We start from the raw sequence: 25829 nt of genomic DNA on the forward strand, positions 1-25829 counted from the left end.
GATCATGAAGTATTCTTTGGTTTTATTTGTTGCTGTGTTTTCATTAACAAATACAGTTTTTAATAGTAAAATTGTATGTAATTGATTTTTTTTTTGTACTGAGAGATTCCAGTACAGCAGCTATTATGTAACAATAGGATTTCTAAACCTTTAAATCTGCTCACCAGTCTTTAGTGGGGTTTCAAGTAAAGATAACGCACGTATAGATGGCAAGTGATCTTTTTATAACAGACGGGCTGAGAAAATGAGAAAACATTTTTTTTAAGTTTAAATTTGGCATTCATGTATTTTCTACAAAAACACAGAGAAAGTATCACAAGGCTGCTCAGGAGGCCGGGCCACAATGTTCGCCGCCGATGGCAGAATTCTGCAAGGTCCTGCACAACAAGATAGTGCTTGTGAAAGAGTCCCTTGGGCAAGAGCCGAGTGCATTTGGATAATTTAAGAAAAATATTACCGAAAGGTCTCGGGAGTTTTGAACAAATAAGATCCTTGAGCTGTTTTAATTGAACCGTGAAGAATTACGTGGAAAATCTGAGGGAGCAGACAGAAGCCTGTTGTTGTGAAGTGGCTCTGGACTTCAAGGGACTGGAAGGGCTGCTCAGAAATAAAGGGCTCAGAGAGGAGGGGACAGTGCTGTTGCCGAGTGGTTAGCTGCATGCTTGTTTCTTTGTTCTTGCAAGTTTGCGAGAGGCTGCTTTCATGTGTTTCTGTGTAACACCATGTCATGTTTATTACTGTGTGTCTGTGCAGTCATGCTTGCTTCTTTTAGTGCGTTTGTCACCGTGTTTATAACAGAGTTCCTTTGTGTTAGGCGGAGTGTGTGTTCTTCTTTCTGCTGTCCTTTTTGTGTGGTCATCCTGTCCTAACACATAAAATGGGCTTACAGTATATGTGTTTTAATCAAAAGGGCATTCTTCAAAATGAGGAAAAAGAACCCTAGAAATCGCACTCTCCCCTCTCTGTCAGTGAGAACCTTGGCAGAGAACTGGAATACACCTGGAACTACAGCAGTTTCTCTGTTCCATACCCTAAATAGTTGCAGAGAATATGACCATTTTTGTTTCCCCTAGAACAAATAGAGCCCTTTCATCTCTTCCATCTACCAGATAATGGAATTGCCCAACAGTACTCTAGTATTCAGCAATTCATTATAGTATCATCCTACTGTACAATTGTCTGCATCAGCCTAAACACTTCGCAGGTTGAGACCTTGCGACCACAGTTCTGGAGAGCTGGTGTTTTGCCTTTTTGTAGCGACAGCAGTTTGCAGCAGTGAGCAGGGCTCTGGACCTGTACCTGGAAGGTTGTGAGTTCAAATGCCAGGTAGGGCACAGTTTGTAACAAGTGAGGAAAGACCTCAAAACTGTGGTCTAATTAGGTGAAGTAAATTTGTGCTCAGTAGCCAAATTGCTAGCTACAAGGCTGTTGCTCTTCAGGACCAAGGCTGAATTTTCAATTTATTATTTGCATTCTAAATAAAATAAAAAAGAGGCCAGACATTTAATACTCCATCTCACTTTAATGTACAACAAGATGCTCTTCCAACCTGGGCAGAGCCCCTTCTTATAGTAGGTGGAGTTTTGTTGTCCGGAAACAATCGCTCAGCGCAGGGCATCACAATCTGCTACTCAATTCTGTCGCCATCAACTCATAGTCTCTAAATGACAAAGCAGTACAGACTAGCTCAAGAATGGACAGTAAAGTGCAACAGCGTTGGCAATGGCCTTGAGGAAGCACAATGGTAAACTCATTCACAAACGGGTAACAGCATGGTAAAAGCATGAAGAAAGAATGGCTCTCAAGCTGTGCTTAATATGTGCACTAATGTATGTTTCTCCCTTGGGAAAGGCACTAGTTAAGCAATGATGGAGACGAGCACAGTGCATCTACTAACTATATACAACAAGTATGTGACCTGCCCTCCCAAAACCTGCTTAATCCAAGGGTTATTCTACTGCTGTTAGAACTAATATGCTCTGAAAGAGAGCCTTTAAAAGAGACATTTTATCTCTGCCGTTATTGCAAACGTCTGATGGAAGTCAAGAGATTTTGCAAGTACAGGATATATCTGAAACAAAATCCTGATCTTCAGATTTAACAGGTCCTGCTTGTTAAAGAACCTTTGCTCCCCCCCATGAAGCTGTGTGGCCTCCCCTGCTCTTGCATCAAGGCGGGGGCTGGGGCGGGGCACTTCCTGTTTTAAACAGGCTCTGCAGAAAACCCGGGTTCTTCAGCCGGGAGATCCCGACCGGCACAGCGCTCCTCTCCCTTCCTGCACAGTATTCCCTGGGAACGGCTCGTCTAGTCAGGTTACACATGGATAGGAGGAGACTGGAAAGCCCGTTCTCACACACACAAACACTTTGCATGCAAAAAAAACCTCACAAGCGCACAGAGAAACACACATGGATTAACTACACTGTCTTTGGAAACTGGAGGCATGATAAAAACCAGCAGGCAGTGCCACCGAAGGCAATAACCGGTTCTCACGTCCCTCTGTGGGCACATCACTCCCTCTTCCCTGTAGCTGCGACAAGATGACTTTTTTTATTACACAAAAGTTAAAAGTCTTTCAAATTCCCCAAGCAGTCTTGTCACTGCCTGTGCACCGTTAAATCCACAGTATTACAGCATGGACATTTTGGAAACTTTCTGTAAGGATTTTTGCTTTTAGAATTTCTATGGCTTATAAATGAGATGACATGATTATTATGGGCTTCATTCCACCAGGGCAGAGATCAGCGCACTGAGTGAGCGCTGCAGCTCCACCTCTGAAGCAAGGGAATTCAGTAACTGGCATTGGGCTTGTCATAATGAAATATGCCAATTAGCAAGAGGTGACTCAAGACAGAATTGAGAGGAAAAAGCCCTGTGTTTGCAAGTACAGAAATCTTTGCTAAGAGGGACTGTTCTCTTCTTGTTCCCTCCTCTCTGGCCTCCTCTCCAGACCTTCTGAGCAGAGCTCACTGCTTTTACAAGGGTCTTCCCCTTAACTCACAATTCCCTTCTCCTGTCGGATTGCTCCCTGCTGTGGATTGGCTACCCAGCGCCAAACAGACCAGATTTAGGTGGCTCTGAACCATGCAGCAGAAGTTCCAGAAAGCTCACAACTGGCAACATCCAGCTGCAGTCAATGGTATTAAAAGGAAGATTCGGTGACTGAACAGCATGTAGGGAGGGTGATTCCAAGACTGGGAGACAGGCAGACAGAGACAGCACCCATCCCTACACCTCCCTACCCCAACGCTGCCTACGCAGCACAGCCCTGTATGACCTGTGTGGTTTTGGAAAACGGCAAAACAAAAGCGGAAAACAGTACATGTACACTCCACCAGGGGGCAGCAGTGCACCCAAAATCAGCGGATGCGGCTGGGATCAATCACGGGGGTTGTGTATGTTGGTGGGGGAGGGGCTGGATAGTTTCAGGGACCTGGGAGCGTCTTTGACCCCATATCCCAAGCACCTTGCTGGCCAAAAAACAGGTAGGTGCAAATGAACCCTGTCAATAGGAGGCGTCCCGAAACTGAATCTCAAAAAGGTTCCGATTCTCGCTTCGAGGTATTTTTAAAAAGATTGTAAAAGCGCTGCACACCCGTATCGTCTCAGCCAAACCGGTGACCCCCCAGAACAGAAGGTCTCGTTTTTTCGAAAAATAGACGTAAAACAACAGAATGACAGTCATTTAAAGGGAAGAAGCAGGGACAGGCTGGCTGTGGTGAAGATCGTGGAGGCAGCTCTGGGCACTCTGGGTCAAGGCTACACAGGCAGCCCACATCAGTAGGTGTACATGGAGAGAGGGGTGTCCTCCATCATGTCGTCCTACAGAGAAAACAGGAAACGCATCAGCAATGGCGGCCATCTTTAGATTGCAGAGTGCCCATCTGGGCAAGGAGACCAAAGCATTATGTGATATCAAGAAAAAAAAAATATCGCTGCTGATGAATAGTCACAAGACAATTCAAGAGGATTTTTTTTAACAGAGTTTTAAAACCAGGCACTGAGTTTCTGTGATCATGCCACTGAAAGGCATCTACTGTGTTCCAGAGTCTGGGATAAGTACAGAGTGAATTCAAAATCTGTGTCACACAGCATGAGCATGGGAGAAGCTGAAACTGGGTTATTTACATCTATGAAGGAGTAGAGTATTGCCTCCTTTCAGCTTATTCCCCTGTTATACATATATCTCTAAAAAAACCTGAGAAATGTGATTATGGTGTTTGTGTAGATAGGGTCACATGGTGCGTGTATGTTTTCAGGGTCTGGTCCCTGAACAGCCCTGTTTCTCTCACAGCGACAGTGGGCCCATTCATGAATATGGAGGGGGGGTGTATTTAGACAGGGAGATCTCGGTGACAAGCTCAGTGCGGCTCAATTAGATTTGTGAGCCTTGTACAGCGCAGTTAGTACTGTATAGATGGGGGGGGTGGCCGAGTTCTCACCATGGGCAGGTCTTGCAGCCTGCGGAATTCGGGCCGATCTCTCCGCTGCCGGAACTTGAGGAAGAGGAGGAGGGAGACGACGACCGCGGTGATGATGAAGACAGACACCAGCCCGGCCAGCAGGGGGTCCAGGGGTGGGGTGGACACAGGCTGACCTGAGTTAAGGTAAGAGCACAAGTGAAAACCATAGGCACCGACGTTTGCGTTTTCCATTGTCTTTGGCATGATGCGAGCTCGTCCGCAGGCAGATCAATCACTGGTGAGCAGAGCCCAGGCCTGAGGATTATTACTCACCCTGCTCTCTCTCCGCTGGCAACTGCATAAAGACATTCTGTGCTTTGTTTTCGTTGCATAAACAAGTTCCCGTTCTGAACGGCTGGAACACTAAGCCAGCCAAGCTATTCTCTTTTGCAGAAGGACATCACAGCTTACATAAACAGAGCGCAGCCGGAGAGTTCAAAGTTAGGCTTTATCCTTCCGCGCGGGGAAGTGAGCTGGGGTTAGTGCCGGAGCGACAGAGATTAGACCGTGTCGGGCCGTCAGGCTGGGCTGGGCCTGTCTTCCCCCAAACACGCACACGAGCACACAGGATGGATCAGGGAGGGGGACTCACTGCTGTCGTCGCCCACGTTGAGCTCCGCGGAGGAGGAAGAGGGGGTGGCGGCTGGTTTCGGCGGGGCAGTGGTTTCCGGGACGTCTGGGGGCGCCGCGGTGGATGGGGGGCGCGGCGGGGATGTGGGGGCAGCGGTAGGAGGTGCGGGTGGGGTGGAGGCAGGAGCAGCGGCCGTCTCCTTGCTGTGAGGAGCCGGGGAGGTGTCCGGGGATGTGCCCTGTGGCTCAGGAGATCCTGTGGTCCTCTGCCTGGGAGTCGTGACCTCTTGTGGAGGAGCCAATCCAGAGCTGTTTGAGGAAGCTGCAAGTCAAGAACAGCAGGGTGAGCTAGGGAGACACTCTACTTAAGAGGCTTTATTTATTGTCTTTTTCAACGGAAGCAAACCTCTGCCTTATTAAAATCAGCACCCCATTGAACAGAGAAATATATACTCTAGTCTTCCCATAATGCCCTGCTTCCAACTTCAGTCTCCTCCCGCACAATTATCTGCAGGACCAAACTACCAGTTGCTTTCTTTTGTCTTTGCCTGTTTTTCGCTTTCTTTTAAAATACATTTTAAAATATATGCCAGTGGCTGTGGAGAGTGACAGTGACAGTGACAGTGACAGGGCAGGGCTGAACCTTTTGGCCCTGAGATGCAGACACTGGTGGGTCATGTTACTTGAGGTTACTTTGAGGCAGGGTCATTTGACCTCAATTTGTATCTCACTTTGGCGTTTAACATCGGGCCCTATCTGTGCACCTTCCAGGCTGCTGGCATAACTGGAATTCCCAGAGACAGGGAGCACGCACTGTAAGGCGTACTGCTGCAGTCAGCCACAGAGAAAACAGGAAACGCGTCATTTTTGATTATCAATGCATTGTGTGCTCCGGTCTTCAGAAGTCAGTTATGATTAGATTACTGCAGTTGCACCTGCACATTCACTCATCATGGGGATTTCACAGGAAGGATGGAGGTAGATTAGAAAGCTTTCACACCAAGCTGCCTTAAAAAGGACCATTGCTGTCTGAACACTGCATGCACCCTCTATAAAGTGCATCACAGAAAATCCACACGGTATTTTTGCTTCCCATTTTTCCCAGACCTAAGCTGGCCATTCCCCATGGCATCCCACACATTCCGATATTTTTCTATGGTCTGCTTCCGCAGGGACAGCTAGAGTTTGGTGGAGACACTGGAAACAGAGCCGAGAAGGAGCATGAGAAGCTGGGAATCGGATGACCCAAAGACAAACAAACTTGGGGAAGTGGGAGAGCCTTGTAACCAGGCACGCAGTATGTCGAAGCCTCTGTGAACACTGATGTAGTACGTGCTGCGTAGGCAACTTGGAAACAGGTCAGTATGTCTTGTGACTTCGGGCTTTTGATTCTGTTACTGTCGGGAACTGCTAAAAAAGCAAAGAAAAACTCCTCTAAGAAGAGACTCCGCGGGGGATATCAGCTGTCCTGGTTTCATTTCACACTCTGCTTTACCGGGGTTATTTTTGTGGGGCTGTTTTGCCTCCCGTGTTTTTTGGCTCTGCAGCAGCAGCAACAATGCGCCAAGCAAAGGGAGAGATGCGAGATGATTTCAGTACTTATCACGGAGACAGAAATAACTCCAATATCTCCAGTCTCTCTCCCAGGAGAGAGACACAACCCCCCCCCCAGAGATCTGCCCAGACTTCACAACCCATTGTGCAAATTCACACCTTCGAAATAGGCGGCACTTCAGTATCACTCTCCTGGTCTCTTGGCCTCTTTTTCTCTTCTTTCTCTCACCTCTCGTGTCTCTTTCTGAACATGTGGGCAAAAACCTCATCGGATGCAGTTTTCTATGACGTGGGCAAGGTGCCTGTAGCTTGCCCTGAAGTAAAATAAAGGGCGTCCTCTTTCTCATTCTCCGCCTTTCTCCCCTGCACAACAAAAACAGCAATACTGCTGAGCTTTCATCTGTGGTGTCAGATAACAGCCGAGAGGCTGAAAGCTGGCTGGCTGGCAGACCCCAGCTGGCTGTGGCTTCTGTGACTCATGGTCCACATCGTACGCTGTGCGAACGGCAGCAGATTTGACGACAGCGCATTGACACTTTCACATTGCTTGAGGCTGTCACCACTGTCACTATCCCCGGCTCCGACACCCTTTTTCTCCGTGCCTCACACACACAGACATGTGTTAAAAAGGCGACGAGTGGTAATGTGGTGTATCTGCTCTGGGAGGTGCGAGGTTGTGTCGCTGTGAGTTTCCATGCACGAGCTACAGTGCGTATAGCTTTCAGGGGCTGGAAAGCTATAACGCGGGATTGCTTACTTTACTACACAATAGCTTCCTTTGTGGCAGCAAGGTTGTCTTTGTTTGCTCTTCCAGGAGGATGCTCTAATGAAGGCCTTTAGCCTTGCGCATGTGTCTGTGTGGGTGTGGGCAAGTTTCACATGTGCGACAGGCGGTTTTGCAACTAAACCAGTGCAGGAGCTTGCTTGAAGTGCAGCACGGACCCTACAGTCTTGACACTGCGGGTTCCAGCACAGGCAGGGGTAGAGGCCAAGTGTGACTGAGATTCTCCAAGCAAGCACACTTGGCCCAGCAGCAGCAGGGTGAGGTGGCGCCCGTGAGTTTGGAGTGTTTTCAGAGCTGCAACGCTGCTCCTCCAACAGGCGATGACTGCACCGGCGCCGTTGAGCTTGCAGGACGAACACGAAGGGGTGACTGACAATGACAGAGCACATGACATGATACGGTCACGTGGTCTGGGCATTGTCTGTGCGTTTCAAAACACAGGCAGAGAAAAAAACACAGGCGCTCGCCAGGAGCGTGTTTAAAAATAAATCTGACCTTTCACCGGCTGAAGTCTCGGGCTCTAAGGGAAACATGCAACTGGCCTGAACTTTGCTGGGGAACACCAAGAAAGTCTGGAGGCAGCCAGCGAGCGCAAGAACATTTTTGAGTTTCAGTTTTTCTTGCACAGCATTAAAAGGCTCATTTGGAAATGTCATAGTAATGTTGCTGTCTGCAGAGGGTTGGAGAAAAGAATGCTCTTTTTAGCTCCGGATAAAACTGCAGACCTCCCTTTAAAGGAAAAGAGAGGTAATGACTCATTCCAGAGGGGGTTCAAATAAAAACACCAAGCACTTTCTCAGTCCCAGAGCTTTCCTACAATGTTTGAAATCACCCTGGTCTCCCCGATAGTTTGAACTCTTTCCATTTCTCCATTTATACTTTTCTTCCATAATTCCACTTTTACATTTTTTAAACCTGAATGTCACCCACATTATGACAGAATCACCTGAAAATCTATTCCGTGACCCCTTTGGAGCGAGGTCGTGAGGAGGTGGGGGTTGCTCTAGGAATTTTTACAAGTGTGTGTGTGTGTGGGGGGGATTTTTAATGCTTTGGACTCAAAGAAAAGGGGGGTTCACTTGAGCTGCTGGAGATTTTCCAATTCAAGGAAAAGTCTAGAATAACAACAATTCCTTAGCTTATATAACACTTTTCTGGACACTCCACTCAAAGCGCTTTGGGGACTCCCCTCCTCCACCACCAGTGTGCAGCCCCACCTGGATGATGTGCCAGTACTCTCACCACACAGGAGTGATGAAGCCAGTTCATAGATGGGGATTATTAGGAAGCCATGAGGGGAACTTAAACTGAAGAATTGTCTTGTATTTTAAGCCCCACCCCCACAGTAAGGCGAATACCTCCACCCCACCTTTACAATAACTTCCCATATGTGCGCTGTTGTCTGACCTTGGAGGCCGGATTCCATCTGAATGTCAGATTTGTACCCCAGCGCTTTCCTTTTTATAAGCAAGCATGCCCCCCACACGCTATTCTGGGACCAGCCTGCACCCTGCTGCTTCCATTTTAAGCCTCGCAGTAGGCCACAGTCCTTCCTATTAGACTCGCCCTCTGCAGGGACTTTTGCGGGAGGTCCAGAAATCCGCGAGGGCTGTCACCCAGACTGGGTGCGGCAGTGACGGTCACTCACCCGGCGTGGCTGTGGGTTCCTGAGTGGGGCTCATGGTGCTGTTTGCTGTGGAGTTCTGCGCCGGCTCAGTGACAGCAGTGTCCTCAGTGTTCCCCACGGCAGGAGGATGCGTTGTGGGCTCGCTCTGGGTCACATTGCTGAGGGTGTTGCTGGTCGTGGGGTCCGCTGGGAAGCTCCCGTTGCTTGTCGTCACGCTGTGCGTCATCGTGGTGCCGGGCGTGGTTACCACGGCGACGGTGGCTTTAGAAGTGGCCGGGTTGTCTTTGGTGCTGTTGGTGGCCGGGTTGTTGTTGGTGCTGTTGGGGCTGTGGGGCACAGCTGAGCTGGTGCTTTCTGACACAGCCTCAGTTACCCTGGTGGAGGCTTCAGGGGTGGTGGAGATGGGGGATTGTGCAGCGATGCTTTGACCTGAAGAAAAAGGAAAACAAGTCTTACTGTAGTCACCCATGGCAACCGCAAGCCCCTCTTTTTCTTGCAAGAAATAACTCATGGTTGTTTCTTTGTGGCGATTTTTTTAAAACAACACTACTAGAGGTGTAAAATGTGTTTTACATATCAAGTGTGACTAAGTTTCATCTCGCAGGCATGTTCAGCAGAGATAAGTGATTAAATACTCATTGCAACATAATTCTGGATTGAAAAGTTGGTGAAAGAGTTGGGAAACGCTTATGTTATAAACACAGAGGGTTAAAAGACAAAGCCATTTTGTCGGACTTGCTCGTTTAGTAGCTGAGTTATCCTTTAATGTCATCCAGTCACTTGTGGGTGCTGAGGCTTTGGACCTCAACCACACTGGACCTCGTGGACTGGATGCTAGTGGACAAAAAGTCTGGTGTGCTCTGCGATAAAAGGTTATTGGTGAATGGGCAATCTGTGCTGTCTTGCACAGTGTGAGTGGACACCGGCGTGTGGCACAAGGACCAATCAGAGTGCAGTAAACTGATATCATGGAAGCTGACGTTACACACTACCAGTCCTACACAATTGGGCAGGCAACCGACGCCAGGCTATCATTCCCTCAGGCAGGCAGATTAAAGCCACACCGGATCTGGAATTGCTCGCACACTACAGGAATTGCTCAATCCTTGAGATAGTCTAAAACGACCAAAATAAACAACGTTCAGAACGCGAATGGATCAGGGTGAAGAGAAAATGGCAGCTAGCAGTGTCCGTTCTGAAGCGCGGGCGTGCAGGGAGGCCAGGGTGCCCTTCGCCTTGGCCGGGGACAGATCCCACACCCCCTTCACCCCCTTCCCATCCCGCGAAGCTCTTCCTGCAGCCAGCCCGTGTGGGCAGGGCGGCGGGGCGCGCGCGGGTGCGTGCAGCGGCAAGCCGAAGGCAGGAAGTCAGGGTGATCTCGTTAGCGGCACACGCTCGGCTCTGCGCATCTGCCTGCCCACACAGCAGGCTTTACAGGAAACGGAGTGTGTTCAGAGGCAGGAACACAGCGTCTGCCACGGCTCACCCCAGCTAAACCGTCTGTCTGGCGGCAGCTCAGTGCGGTTGTCAACAAGGCCGGTTCACATTCAGTCAGCTCTTTCTGGGGGCGTGTGGAAAGCGACACGGTTCACCTTTATGCATCATTAGCAGAGTTATTTCAGATCTTGGGCAGCTGAACGTGAGTCAGGGATGGTCATTGCCATGGAGGGAACATGCAGGCTGTGATCCTCACAGCATCCTGCTGCAACACAGCATTGCAGAACTTACAGGGTGCTCTGACTCCTCAGTGACTGAAGACTTGGTATCAGCTGTGATTATGGCTAATTATTGACTCACTTCAGTGGCTCAGAACGCAGCTAGAATGGAAAGCGAATGACCTTGGTTCTCCGGGACCAGGAGTGAGCATCACTAATATGAAAGTTCAGTAAGACTTCACCAGTTTTCTCAGACAACCCTCACAGCCCTGACTCTGAGCCCTGGAGCAGTTAGACATTCTAACAGATCGACTGACTCATTAATAACCAAATCATTTAGACAATCCATTGCAGATTTGGAGTCTTTTCATGAAGTCCTTCAACTCAAAGAGCTCTACAAAGATTTATACACGGAGTAATAGGTTTACAGCAGAAAAATGAAACATGCATCGTAAATAAAACAGGATTTTGGTATTTCAATACCTTGATCTGTGTGCATTTTTTACAAGACAAAAGTAGTGATTATGATATCTAACACACAGAGTATATATCAGCCTTCGTAAAGATTTATTTATCAAATTACAAAAGGAACCTGTTGAGCTCACACAATGAAGAGGCACTGTACGCAGGCAGCAGCGGATATTTGAATTTAAATATCTAACAAAGATCCCTGACCCACACCTTCCATCTCATCCTTCCACGACTGGCTCTGCCCTCTGCTCTTGTTACTGTAATATCTGCCCTGGCCCGCATTAGCAGTGAGGCCATAAATCTCCATTGTGAAAGGCAAACGCAGGCCAGGACATAAATCTGCACAGGGAGCAGGGTTGTAAAGTTCAGCGCTTGAGAACCTCTAATCTGTGCCCGTTCGGCCTGAAGGAATGCTTTTAAAAGGCCTGGCCTCCTCACACAAAGCTGCTCTTGTCTGACTGAGGCAGTGTGCTGGGGCTGGAGCCGGACCTGGGGAAGTTCGGCAAGCTCTTTCGAGAGCATTTCAGGTGTTCCAGTGAAAGGGGAAGTTACAGACAGAACTGCTGTTGTGCTTCTTCTGCTGCTGCGCCTGGAGCAGAACACTCTGGGCATTGTCAGGGCCCCTGGACGACTGGTAGGAAAGGGCTGTGTGGTGTTCGCCTGGCGTTGCAGCTCTGAACTACCTGTAGTCTGACTGAATTCAGACAACAGTCGTTTTTTTTGCACATTTGTGCCTTTGTGAATTTCAAGTCGCCAGCCGAAACATTTCACAGCGCTCATAATTCTCCCTTTGAAACCCAAGCTGAAGGTGTGCAGTTGCACATCAGCGAATGCTAGGGTGAATGACGAGCTTAACAAACTAAGAAGAGGCGTCATTGCCAAAAGGTTGCAGTTTATCGCTTTCTTCTTGAGTGCTGGAATTCTGGTGGACACTGCCCAGCCATGCACTGAATCCCACTCGCCGATGTCCCATTGAAGAATTTCTGGTGTAGCTAAGCGCCACAAGCCTGCCAGATTAAAATGAGCAGCACACTCCCCACACACACCTCTATAAATAGGGGAAACGCTCACGTTTCCTACAAAATCAACGTGCCCCTCCCAAATGCAAACGTTTACAGAGAACAGGGCCAATCTATGTTGCATACACACTTGCTCATCTTGTACTTGTTACAGCTGTGTTATCTCCATGTCGGCAAGCTTCTGTGATAACAACCAGACAAGCACTATGCAACCAAAGCACCTCGTATTTCTTCTGTGTGTGTCAAGTGCACGGTGCGTCAGTGTCACAGTCTGCGTCTGCTCTGGCCACCTGGTATGCAGACACGCGAACATTGCTGGTAAAGACTCTCTATCCTTCCCCTCCTTTCTCTCCCCGCTGCACGCTACATCCTGTCATCCCTCACTTCCTGCGTTAGCGAGCTGCACCGCGCAGCGCTGCCATATTGCAGGTCCCGAATGGGAAACCATGCATAATTCACACGGGCCTCGCCTGCTGGAACAGGCTTCACACCATCAGAGCTGCTCCCTGGATCAGCACAGTGTCTCCCTGTTGTAAGCACCTGCGTACAGGTGATATACCATTTGTGAAAGCATGTCACCTCTGCTGATGAGGCCCACCCCTGCAGTGCTGTACAAATTCGCATCACAGAGCAAGCGAGCACCATAGAGAGGGGCGGGGACAGAAGAGAAAGAGGCTTGAGTGAGAGAAGAAAGAGAGAAATATTGAAGGAGAGAGAGAAAGGGACCGAGTGAGGAAAGAAGACAAAGACAGAGAGATAAAAATGAGTGGGAGAGAGAATAGCAGATTTATTCCACAAGGCTGTCTATGGGAGACCTTTATGGAAAGAAAAGGCTGGTGAGTGTCTACATGTGTCTGCTATTAAAACAGCCCATTTCTAAGATCACAAGGACACAGGTCTCTCTGCTCACCTCTGCCAGGCTTGAACAGGTCTTTCGCCTGCAGCTTTTTCCCTTTCCAGCACTTGTGTGCTTGACTGGAGACACACCAGGTTTAGAAGGAGAGTCAGCAGTGCAGCTCAGCCTTTACTGCAGGTAGACACACCCAGGCAGTAACAGGAGAGCGGATCGCAGAGGAGGTGTGGCCCAGGAGGGTGCCGACTGGAGTCCTGGATCAGGGATTGCATGAACAGTGCTTGTGTGTGGTGTCAAGTCTCCCAGGTGTAGGGGCATTGTTATGGGATACTAATGCAAGTCTTTATCTTCACAAACAAATGAGGGATTTTGTTGCTTTCAACTTTCATGCTATGTAGGAACTGTAAATAACAATAAAAGGTAGAAGATCGTGGGTATCTGTGACATCTTCAGATGGTGTCAGTGTTGACTTGTTCTTGCTCAGACAGATGTTGGCCACATGGTCCAGTAAATAAACAAGCCAAGTAAATAAAAAACATATTCTGTAGAGACTCCGAAGAGAACAAAGAGGCACCCCTTCAAAGGGCTGTTCAGTAGATCGCACAGATTGCTCCAGCCTCACAAACCCCAGCAAACAGGAAATGTTTCTCTGTTTCCCTGACTCATTAGTGGAAACAACAACCGAGAGCTCATCACAGCCTGGTCTCCTTGTGTGAAGGAGACCACAGAATTGGAGAGCACAGATGAATCAGGCAAAGCTGCCACCTCCTGAAAGAAGTCCCAATTAATCTAACAATTAACTTATTAATGTGAATGGCACCAAACAAACATAAAACAGAAATCTATTGCCTGTATGTTTGAAGTTGTTACGGAGGCGCTGGAGAATCCAATGGCAGACGTAAGTCATGACTTAAAGAAGGTCACTGTTGTGCATGGGTGGGGTGTGGAAACCTGGAAAAGAGTCCACTTACGACTTCTACAAAAAAGAGAGCTGGGAGGTGAAGCAAGTTGCACCCTCAGCTCCCTGGCAATCAGCTCTCTCAGACTCCTGCATAAGGAAGATTCCTAGATCTGCTGAACTATGAAATTGTGGTTCACCTATCATTCATGTGCTCACAAATGCCAGGGTGGTAATAGAGTTGATGGCAGCTGATGTCGTTTTTCTGTCAAAATCCACGAGCAAATTGGTGACCACTTGAAATCCAGGAATTCTGAATACCATTCAGAGAGGATCAACCTTCAGGCACTTGAAACTTGTGCGGCAAACAAACACATCACTGTATCATCTCAATAGTTGTGTCGTTTTGATGTGTGAAAAAAAAAATCTCCTATTTCCATGCAGTTCTTGTACTAGTTTTAGCATGCTTATATATACACGCACACAATTCTTCATAAACACGACACCTATCTTCATTTCTAATTAATACTCAATGCCAACCAAACAAACTGCTGGGAGTGTGATGTAATGGGACGTTGCAGCATGCCTGTGGAAATTGCGAGCGCTCACATCCTCTTTCCGGCAGAAAGTGTAACGACTCAGGCGCAGCGAGAAATGTGTGATTCCGGGCTTCCGAGCACAGATATGTACTTTGGCCTTTCCCGGAGGAAGGGGAAAAATTAGGGTTACCCATCTTGTGACTGGGGGAGTCCCCTTCGAGGGGTGTGGCTCACTGGTGGAGCGATGCCCTGCCCAGCTGTTTTGAACAGACGAGTCTTTCCGATTCCTCGAGGGGCCCGTCGTGCTTCACGAGGATCTGGCGGGGTACAGGGGTGCCCGCTGTCTGGTTTTCGGCTCTCCTGTGGCTGCTCGCCTCCAGCGTGTGTATGTAGGACGTGGGCACTTCGGAAGCCACGGGTTTTTCTGTGCGTTTGGCAGGAAGACCGGCCTCTCCTGGGATTTATGGTTGGCAAAACAATCCTGTAAATAATTCATCCTTCCCCTTTAAAAAATTAATTTCATGTCTCCCTTTCCGTTTTTTTTTTTTAGCCGAAAACACAAGGAGGAGAATTGTAAAACGCAGCGGCAGCTCGGCTGGAGTGGGGTGGGGGGTCCCCCAGAGGTGCCAGCTGTGTTTCTGCTCTTTGCTCTTTGTCGTTACCTCATGCTGCTGAGGGATCTCGTCTGCGTTTCCCCAGGCCCCTCACCCACGCAGGGAAAGTACAGGACTGTTAGAGCCAGCGAGCGGCTACACCTCCACCACAGGCAGCACCAGCCCTCGCTCAGCACGCTTTCTGTTTACTCTGGAACGCAGCAGCTTCCAGCAGATTTGATTGTGGCTTCAAACCTCCGCAGGGCAGGTCAACGGGACATAGTTTCACCGGGTCATTATTTAACAGTCCACAAAGCCACCGGGACCCAGAAGGCATTGAATTCAATTCAAAATACTTCATTTGTCCCCGGGGGCACCTTAGCCAAACGTCAATTTGAGCGCGAGGACCTGCAGGCGTGTGTGAGAGCGAGGGGAAGGGGCTGCTGAGTCACGCTGTGGATTCTGTGCCTCTGGGGACATTCATGGGGCCGCTGACAATAGGACAGCCAACATGGGCGAGACGCCGGCTTTCAAGCCAGGTGCTTTGTTCTTCTGACGCAGCGCCACTGTGAAGGCCAGGAATGGCAGTGTTTTATCTAATATGGCAACGCATCCTGAATTCCCCACCCGCGGGGTGTCTGGAAACTGCTTACAGTGACGGTGATAACAATCACAGAGTGAAAACTCCATCTGTGGAGGCAGGCTGGTGTGGAGAGATACAGCTGACAAGGAGCAGCAGTTCTTCCAGCCAGGATCCTGCCCAACTCTTCCTTTACCTGAGCTCACCTCAGCTTTGCACCACAGGTGTTGATGGACTTAAAGTACTTATTATACACTGACAGCTCTTTTAGCCCCTTCTCACAGATTTATTGTGTTAAAAAGTGCCAAAGCTCCACTTTTACACCACTGCCATTCTTTTCTGCAGGTTTACACAGGACGATCTAGATAACTCAGAACTATGCAGATAAATGGCTGCAGAGCCCTTCATTGTTATTAATATTTATGAATTTACTTACTCCCTTATGAATATGAATATTCCACAAAACCAAAGAGAATGAATTCAGTGCTTTAATCATAAAATACAAAAGCTATACAACATTATGGGTAGTAGCAGTGATCGTAGCATTTACAATTATAAAACAAATCTGTGCTAAGAGAGTATACTGAGGGAACTCCATTACATAACTGTTCCTATCCTTCAAGTATGTTGTATTCTGATTTTATCTGTTCATGTACCCATGGTCGTTGGTATGTAGTGAAATAATGATTTCAGCAGTGTTACAATGGAGAGGGGAGAGACTTACAGACCATGGAACAATACTGAATTAGAAACAAGATCGAGCAACACCACTGTCTCGCTTCATAGCCACACAGCCTTGGCTTGGTGGAGAGCTTCAATTGCAGGCATTGTTCATCTAGAATGATCTTAGCTACACCGAGCACAGAATAGCACTATAAACATGAATGAGTTTCAGAAGATTCTTTTTTTATACAGGTAAATGCTCGCAGAAAGTAAACATAACCTTTGGTATGCAATTGTGCACTGAAAATTGGGAGCATTTATTAGAACAGTAGCATTCAGATGACTTATACTTCATCATTCACTTCAGGAGGATTCTTGTCAAAGCTTTGAAATTCTTGCCTTTGATACATTTAACTGGATTTGTAACTTTTGAATTGGAACTAGAATCAATTCTTCTCAAATTCTTTTCTGTGGTATGAAAATTGTGGTGAGCATTAACAGGTCCTGTTAAGGCTATTGAGTAGTTTTAAACCAGATCTCATCGCTAATATGTTCCTTTAAAATGAATATAATTCTGTCCATTTTTTAAGTCCAGGTTTACTTGTATTACGTCCTGAAAACTGCATTTAAAAGCTTTGCAGTGCTCACTTGGCTCATATGATTTTCTAAAGGAATAAGGGTCACACATGACAATGAACTTAGGTTTTTGGTACATTTTGGATGAATGGCCTTTGAGTGATGAAAAATAATTGTACAATGTCTATAGTAGTTTTATCTTTCATCATGTGTGACATTTACAGTTGGCTTTACACGTACTGTCTTTCTTTTCTGTGTTTGTTTAATTGTAACGTCATAGTAAGATGTTAGGTAGTAAGTATTGCTGCTCAGGAATGAGATGGCTGAGTTTCTGGCTTTGTCCACTTGATTCATTTACCCTGCTTTCTTTCTTTAATATTTTGGTGACTGAATTGTCACCGAGTGAAATGAAACTTCAGCTGAATTCCTGGTGTGGCGTGACCTTGAATGGCCTACCTGCTTGGGAGTTGGCTAATGGACTTTGCCCATGAGCTCTCCTCCCCGATACTTGGAGGTTGTAAGTCAGTTCAGAGGGTGCATGCCCTCAGTTTGGATACAGAAGAGTGTGTCAGTGATGGTGTTATCTCAGCAGCTTGTGCAGCTGTTTATATGCATTTCAGTATGGTGCCCGATGCTGTTGGCATTGCATTGCAGACTTGGCAGTGCAGTTACCAGCCCAGACTGGGGGGCTGGCGTACCCAGCTCTTAACGTTTCTCCAGCTTGTGTCAATCAAAAGCATTCCCCTTTGTTTGTTTTAAAACAATTAGCATCAGTAGGACAAGAAGGAAATCTATACAAAACATCTTTATGAACAAGACAGGACAGCATTTTCTAGCTCGTTCTATATTTTTAGCCTCCGCTCAATCAATGGCGATGAGAAACTGCCCTGCTGCAGCCTTAATCAGATTACATAGTCTGATGCATGTCAGGCAGCTGTAATCATATTCCTTTTCTACTAAGAAAAGAGACCACATGCCTTTTGATCAGAAAAAGGAATATCCCTTAAATGTATTCAGAGCATAAATCGATTAACAAACCTGGCTCCAGCGACAAAGAAATTAGCTGTTGTAAACTGTGCAGTTGTCTGATTCTTTATTGTTGGATGGCACTGCAAACATCTACAGAGGTTTCACCATATGATTACAATCAGGACGCCTACATCTCACTTGTCTTCTGTCTTGGTTACCCCTCTACCTCTTGGCCTGTTTTCAGATACATTCTGTGAATGGTGAATATGCAGATTGCAATGCACAGGCAAGGCCAAATGCATTTAACTACTCAGGAAGATGGAGCACAAACATTGTATGGCATCATCAGAACCTTATAAATTGATACAGAGAGGGCATAATCCTGACACTCAGATAAAGGAAAGACCAAAAAGTTAAGTCGACTGTAGTCGGAGTTGCCCAGTGTTCCACTGAGGAAGACAACACTTGGAATGGTTGTGAATTTCCCCTTTCTTCAGGTGAAAGAAGGGTGCTGCTTCTTCCAGCCTTGAAAACAAACCGCTCGAAGAAACGTCTTTTCTTAAAACCAGCCATGTCAGGGAGCTCATGCTTGTGTGGTGGACAAACACGGACAGCAATATGTTTACAGAGCGGCTGGGAGATATCAGGCCTGGGGTCAGGGGTCAGTACTGTCCTGAGAGTGCAGCTCATCACATTGGGGGCAAATTCCGGCAGAGGACAATTCCAGGGTTTTCATTTCCTTCATCAAACCAATTTGCAATTCCTGTTCTGGGAGTGTTGAAAAGGTAACTGAAACTGAGGATTGGTTTAAAAGAAGGAATTGGACTTGAAAAACTGATGCGGACCCCAGTCCCTGTTCTAAAGCAGTAAAAGTCGCAGTGAGAAACACTGCTACTTTCGAACACTTGTATCTGTCATTGTCTCCCTACTCCTTTTCCATAGTCATCTGCCAAGGAGAAACAAGCTGTGTGTAATGAAAACACACATACTTGTAAGCACAAGAAAACCACATCAAGCCTAGTCACAGCCTCCAAGTGAGGGTGTGTTAAGTGGGACGCCTCTCAGATTCATATTAGAAGCCTTATTGTTTGCATTAACTGATCTAATTGCCAGTATTGTCTTTGGGACAAGTTGCACTGGGATTCGGCCATTAAGTCAGAGCACTGTAAGGACATACACTCTCAGACATACTGTACATCCTGACAAGTAAACACAAAATAATATCCAAATGAATATACACAGACATACACAGCACAGTGTTTATCGGGCACTTCCAACCACATTACGTTAATGCTGCCTCTTGCTGTAAAGTAAATTGTTATTTTATCGCCCATTGTTATATTATCGTTTAGGGGTTGGCATTTAACCTGGTAGGCACAGCACACTAGCTGGGACGCCAGTTGATTGCAGGACATGTACAAACTCATTCTCTCACACACACACGTATGGGGTGAGAGTTAGAGACAGATAACCTGCACAAAACAGCCAGACACGGGTAGAAAACTCACAAACTGCACACAGAAGGTGCCCCCATGCAGGTTGCAGCAACCTTACAATGCCCAACCCCAACTGCACAATGATAGAAAAAGACATAAAATGGCATTTCTAATACGATTGTTCCTTGCAAATTTTTGAATTTGTAAAAATGTGTTAAGGTTTTTAAGAATGCAGCCCTTTTAGGGAACATTTTTAACTTGAAGGTCAATCAGGCACAGTGCAAGGAGGTGATGGCAGACCCAACGTAAGGCTGAAAGGCTAACTGATCAATAGACATTAAACTATTTTGCTAAAAAATGCATTTGGCTGTTTGGAAGACCTGTAGATAACCTGGTATTCAAGCAAAGAGGAGCTCCTGAGCTCCAAGGTCAAACACGCAGACCGTGGGGAAAAACATGCTAACCAAATGTTCAGAACCGAGCTTCCCTTGACATGCATGTGTTCTGTACCCACGAGACACAAAAAAACTCGAATCTGCTTTTCAATTCAGCCTGAGAGAAGTTGCTAATGTGTGTCCCTCAGCTTTCAGCCCAGACTGCGAGGGGGCAGCAGTTTCTCATTGTGATTCCTGTATTCCGATGCACATGTGACCTTGGAGGACCACCCACACTGTTCCATACCAGTGGAACCAGAGGCTAATACATGTGATTCTCCATGTCTGCCTTTACATGCCATGTTCTATTTGGATAAACCACCTGTGCTCTAATTGGAGATTGTTAATGGGTTTAAGAGTATGCAGATTCCTGAGTCTCGAGATCCATGCTCAGGGAGACCTGAGTCTCTTTCAGTCCCGCTCCGGACTGCAGCGTCAGAGTGATTGAACACACAGAGTGTCTGGAAACAGCCACCCCACAGACTCTGCAGACCTTCTGTATCCAAACCCTGACACGCATCTGGCTGGAACCTAGATGTGCATCAGAGTGTCAGGGGCGCAAAACAACAGCTTTCTTTTCCACACAACAACAGATCTGTCGCGGTTTATTGAGCATCACCCATAGACACAAGTCCACAGCATGTCTGTGAGGGGGGGTTTGCCACTGTGGACGACATATCTCCTTTAACCACACTTAGAAGCGCAGATCAATCATCCTCTCTGGAAAGCAACCAACCAGGGGCTACTTGTGCGAAGCGCATAAATATGTGCTGTCGTTTCGGCATCACCTGTCTGTTACGGAGCGCGGTAGTGTATCACCCAGGAGGTCCGAGAGATGCACGGCTCTCTCTTGAACAAACAGGCAGACGTGTGCACTTAGCCTGTGTCTGTGTTATTGAACGTGCAGTCCCTGGTGGTGAACCACAGTGATCTGGATACACCCTGAAATCTAGCCTGACAGCGGCCTAACACCAGACAAAATTCCAGTTCAGTGAAGATCGGGACAATTTTAAGTTGACTAGACCACTTAAAATTGCTTGGTCCTAGTGGCCTTACACAAGACCCACGGCCAGAGTCTGGTCTATATCCCCTGACAATTGCAGAGGACTTCGCTAGTGATCCTGGGGTGTTCTGGCTTGCAGGCTGACATGTGTATGGAGCTGGATACTGTACTACTTAGCAGCTGACAGTGCAGAGAGGCCCGCAGCCACAGTGGGTGGGGTGGGCTGAGCAAGCTGGGGACCAGGCTGGAAACACAGCACAGGCAGAGTGTAAGAAGAAATGTCCAAAGGCAAACAAACAGCTGCAGATTCATTAAAAACTCCAATTAATGCATTTCGTTAAATTTTATCAATTTGCTTTTGTTAACAGCCTCAGCCACCCCAGAGCAGGACTTGCATCTGCTGTTCACCTAACACCCACGATATTTCATCCGTAATGAGACGGGCTCCTACTGGTGCTTTTATTGGAAAAAGCCAGTGTCTGTGAATATAGTCCCTATCGTGCCTTCAGACACCAAGAAATGTAAAAGCACCACAATTCCTTTCAATCATATATCGGGTGACAATGTCTTTGTCTTGTAGTTTAATTTTATGACCCTGGAGTGTTAGTTTCCTGTAGGACATTTATGTAAATAAACTGCTCTTCAACTAATCAATCAGTTCCTATTCTACATAGGCCTGTGTTCATGGCAACCATATCAAAGCACTTTATAGAAAGTCATTAATTAGGCAGTTTATGAGCAAGCTTTTTAATTAAAGTGAACTTCAGAAGAAGGTCCTGGTGAATGAGCCACCACAGTCCTTCTGGATGTGGCAGGAACACAGACTTCATCTTCACTGGAGGGGCTTATATTAGACCTGATTGTAAACTGGGGTCAGATGTGGTCTTGACACTTGTCAAATAGAGGTATGATAACAACCTTGCTCTCCTAGTACAAGCCTGTTAGTCAGAGTGACTGACAAGGCTTTCCTTGAATCCCTGCTGAAAAGTTCAGTCACTTAACTGAACAGTGCTTCTGAAATTAAACGAATGGCCTACAAAGTCCTGCTCTAGTGTCTTATATGTGGCACAGCCAGTGAGGTCTGAGCTTCTTGGTCGAAACCTCAGCAGAGTGATCTCTAACTAGAACTAGGAATTACTCTAGACCCCTTTCAGTTGTTCCTTGTCAAGTGGAAACTACAGACCAGTGCATTTTAAACTGAGAAAAAGAGGAACTTCACTACACAAAGAGCTGTGGGAGTATGGAACATGTCAGCCATATTGTTGAAGCTGATAGATACCCTACTTCTTTCAAGAAACATCTGGATGAGATCCTTATTCTGCCTAGAATACTAACCCTCCCCCCTCAAAAAAAAGGGTTAAGTGGCTGCCTCACATTTGCATCTTTTCTTATGTGCGAAAAATTTAGATGTTAAGAGTTACTGAAGTCTTATCTCTGAAGGGTTCGGAGCTGAAATCACACAGACAGGTGAATCAACAGACACAAGCCCCTCAAGACTGGGATCAGGGATCCGGGACCCCTCTCTGACACCATCCTTGACACTGGCATTGGTCCACCCTCAGATTCAGTGACTGTGTGTACAGGGGTTCCCAGATACATCTTGGGGGGCCACAGGCCTGCAGGGTTCCTAGGTCTCTTTGAGCTCTAAAGCAGGGCTGGGCAGCACCTTCCCCCAAGGGAGTTGGCCCACAGGCTTGAATTCCACCTCTGACCTCAGCTGTTCAATGGACCTAATTCAGTGGACGAGACGTCAGGCTACCCACTGTTCTCGTCTTGGTCAGTTCCTCATTGAGGAAGGCCTGTGAAACCTGCAGGCCTCGGCCCCTGAGCCCTGTAATTAACTGATCCTGCCCCTCGGACAAGGGCCGCGGGTGAGCCGATGAAGGCTCGACCAGAGACCGGTGCGTTCCTGCTCCAAGGCCTCCAGCTGCTGGTGATTTAAAGGGACAATGGAGAAGCTGCAGGATACGGCCCCTGGGGACCACTCAAAGCACTTTACAATAGTGCTTAGCGCAATTAGGTAATGGGGACTCCCCTCCACCACCACCAATGTGCAGCCCCACCTGGATGATGGACGACAGCCATAGTGCGCCAGAACGCTCACCACACACCAGCTATAAGTGGGGAGAAGAACAGAATGATGAAGCCAATTCATAGATGGGGATTATTAGGTAAGGGCCAATGGGAAATTTGGCCAGGATGCGGGGGTTACACCCCTACTCTTTTCGAGAGATTTTTAATGACCACAGAGAGTCAGGACCTCAGTTTTATGTCTCATAAATAGGATGGTGCCTTTTTACAGTATACTGTCCCCATCACTATACTGGGGCATTAGGACCCACACAGACTGCAGGGTGAGTGCCCCATACTTTGCCCCACAAACACCTCTTCCAGCAGCAACCTTAGTTTTTCCCAGGAGGTCTCACGTCTCCAGGTACAGACCAGGCTCACAGTGCTGAGTGCTGAGAAATTTGTTTTACAGCACACTCCCCACACAACGGTCAACACAACGACCGACAAATTTGTACCCACCAAGAAGTCAGTGAAACGCTGTTACGGTGAGATAAGGGAGAAGACGGAAGAAGGCCAACAGCTCCCCTGGGACAGGAGCGGGCAGACGCGGCGAGGAAGAGAGTGAAGAAGAGAGTTTTTAGTTTGTCATTAATTTTCCTTCGGCCATTTTCCCCCATCAACACAAACTTTGTTGTGCGTATTAGCAGGGGAATAAGCGCCGGGCCCCTCCCCTCCGAGCGCTCTTTGGAAACGGGGCGGCGTTTGAAGATCACAGGGCTCATTAGCACTTCCACGGATCCTCTCATTAGCGACACCGCTCCAACTGACAACACGCTTTCATGAATAGAATCACTCAAAAATGCAGAATTTTACAGCTAATTATTCACGGATCCTAAAACAACCACCCTAAATAACCCACCCCAAGCACAACCGTTCAGTTTGCTGTTGGCAAGCAGGACTCAGACAAAAGCAGTCGATACCCTATACTACTCAGTAACACTGATCAAGTGCTGAAATAAACTGTAAAATCTGCGGCTTCCGACAACGACGAACTCACTAAAACGGAATACAGTACTACCCTGAAAACGAGTTACCTTTCGTCTTCCCATTTCTCAAATCCGATTTTAAAATAAACTTCATAAATATGTAGCCAATTTATAGAACGTATTAGAATGCACAATCCACATGTTTAAAATTACAGTTTTACCTACAAAAAAAAACAAGCTGCCACAAACCACCATCAAAACGGAAATCAGAGCATCAAGAATTTTAAACACAGAGACTTATTTCTTCATATAAACTACAAACACGCCTTCATTTTGGGGTTTGAAGTAAAACGGTAAAGAAACATTGTTTATCAGAAGAAACAAAACAATAATAATAATAATAATAATAATAATAATAATAATAATAATAATAATAATAACCGTGGAATAGAGGACTTTATTGTTAGTTCTGTCAATCTTACGATCAATAACAAATAACAGAATTAAAAAACTGATGAGTAGGTTAATCACAACCCAACCAACACAAAAGTAACGCATTTCGCACAGCGTGACAGTACGGTTTTCAATACTTGCAGAAAGACCGAGTCGCAGAGTTATTTTTAAACCCTTCGTTACTTTTGAACGCTGTTGGAAACCTGTCAGTCACGGCGCGCCGGCAGGTAGCTCTTACCTCTCGAGTGAGGTGCGTGGACCAGCAGCAGCAGCAGCAGCGCCAGAGCGCAGGTCGCGACGCTCGTTGTTCTCCACATAACTGTCTGTTGGGCTTTTTTAATGTCTTTGCAAGTGTTAATGTCCTGGGCAACACGCTTGCCTTTTGTTGTTGTTGCGTTTTTTTTTTCGTTCCCCGTTTCCCGGGATGAAAGATGTAGTAGCCTTAGTTGTCAAAGGCCCTTTGAGCTATAAATAACTGCGGGAGAGAGCTAGGGAGCGTGTGTGAGAGATACAGAGGGAGGGGGCAGTGGTAAGAGATGTTTCCTCTCTCACCCTCTTCCCTGAGCTGCTGAGCCCCAAAGCAACGGATTTACAGCAGCGAGAAGTGCCACGTGTGTCGGCCGGCGCCTAGTGGAGTGTGCCGGTCACTGTAGACCGCAACACACAGCGACCGGTTTGAGGACGCTCTGAATGTGCCGAGAAGTTCTTCGTATAGCTCCCAGCGCTTCTTTTTGCCTCGATTCCGGGATTTCAAAGAAAGATCGGTGCAGCAGAGTGGTAAACGGAGTCCCGGGTCCCGCTCTGGGTCGCGCAAGCGGCTTGTTGTCCGGCTCCCTGCTGCCTGGCTGCTCGGTCCTACAGTAGTTCAGTCTGGCTGCGAGCGCTGAAATGAGACTTGGTTTTGCTCGCCCTCTTCTCGAGCAGCAGGCTGGCAGACACGCCTCGAGTGGCAGGCGATTGGCTCCTTAGAGTTTTTAAGGACGTTTACAACACTGCTTTTATCACCCCCTCCACACACACACATACACAGCCTCCGCCTGCACAACCCGCTCCCCCCCTCCCTGCTAAACGCACGACGCGAAAGATCTCACAGAGGAGCGACCTCACTGTTCTGCTGTAGGTGCACCCTCTGGACGTGGATCCAGTCTGTTGCAGGGCTGTAGTGATGGCGAGGTAGGCGAATTTCAGGCGTGGGCAGGGCTGACTGGTCATATCGGTCTAGCCACCTTTGAGGAGCAAAAGAGCAGGCCTTTCACGACTGGCCGTGTCATTCGGGGATCGTTTTGATTTGTAGTTTCTGGTTCAATCGCCACGCGCATTATACACAACCAGGGGACTCCACAGCCTCAGTGACGTGCTGACTCCAATCTAGGTATCGCTGCAATACAGATACAATGTCTTTAATTCTTCTTTGGGGTACTTTTGGCCAGAGCTTTAACGACGTGTTTGCGAGCATTAAAAGAACTGAGAGTACAAGGTTTCCTGCGTAGCAAATGTGTACATCACAGGCCGTCTGCCCATTTCAGCGCGCTGGTAAACACGCGTGGTTACCAGTCCTCCGCTCTGAGAAGTGTTCCGTGGGCGGGCGGTCCGTGGGGGTTACCTTCAGCCCCGTACTGTGCGCATCACTCTGAGTGACAGGCACTCTGCCTTGAAAGTTTGTTCTCGAGGTTACTTTCTTTAAAATGGT

At 47.4% G+C, this 25829-nt stretch overlaps 1 protein-coding gene across 1 annotated transcript; it reads right to left on the reverse strand.

The window, feature by feature from the left end:
* Nucleotides 1–1502: 1502 nt before the first annotated feature.
* Nucleotides 1503–25213, reverse strand: LOC148652504 (uncharacterized). Its single transcript, XM_088599304.1, has 5 exons — nt 24378–25213; nt 9020–9427; nt 5056–5355; nt 4443–4597; nt 1503–3822 (listed from the first exon to the last, which is right to left on the reverse strand). The coding sequence occupies exons 1-5, from the start codon at nt 24454–24456 to the stop codon at nt 3778–3780; spliced, it is 987 nt and encodes a 328-aa protein (XP_088455430.1). The 5' UTR covers nt 24457–25213; the 3' UTR covers nt 1503–3777.
* Nucleotides 25214–25829: the final 616 nt, after the last annotated feature.

Source organism: Lepisosteus platostomus, chromosome 11, assembly GCF_059453375.1.
Source record: "Lepisosteus platostomus isolate fLepPlt1 chromosome 11, fLepPlt1.hap1, whole genome shotgun sequence".
NCBI classification, from domain to species: domain Eukaryota; kingdom Metazoa; phylum Chordata; class Actinopteri; order Semionotiformes; family Lepisosteidae; genus Lepisosteus; species Lepisosteus platostomus.

What these genes read in the sequence shown, in the direction of transcription:
- LOC148652504 (XM_088599304.1), bottom strand. Translation starts at nt 24,456, where the DNA reads ATGTGGAGAACAACGAGCGTCGCGACCTGCGCTCTGGCGCTGCTGCTG. An exon ending in CCACGCACCTCACTCGAGAG is followed by an intron (nt 9,428 to 24,377) that starts GTAAGAGCTACC and finishes CTTTTTCTTCAG; the next exon opens with GTCAAAGCATCGCTGCACAA. An exon ending in CAACGTGGGCGACGACAGCA is followed by an intron (nt 4,598 to 5,055) that starts GTGAGTCCCCCT and finishes ACCTTAACTCAG; the next exon opens with GTCAGCCTGTGTCCACCCCA.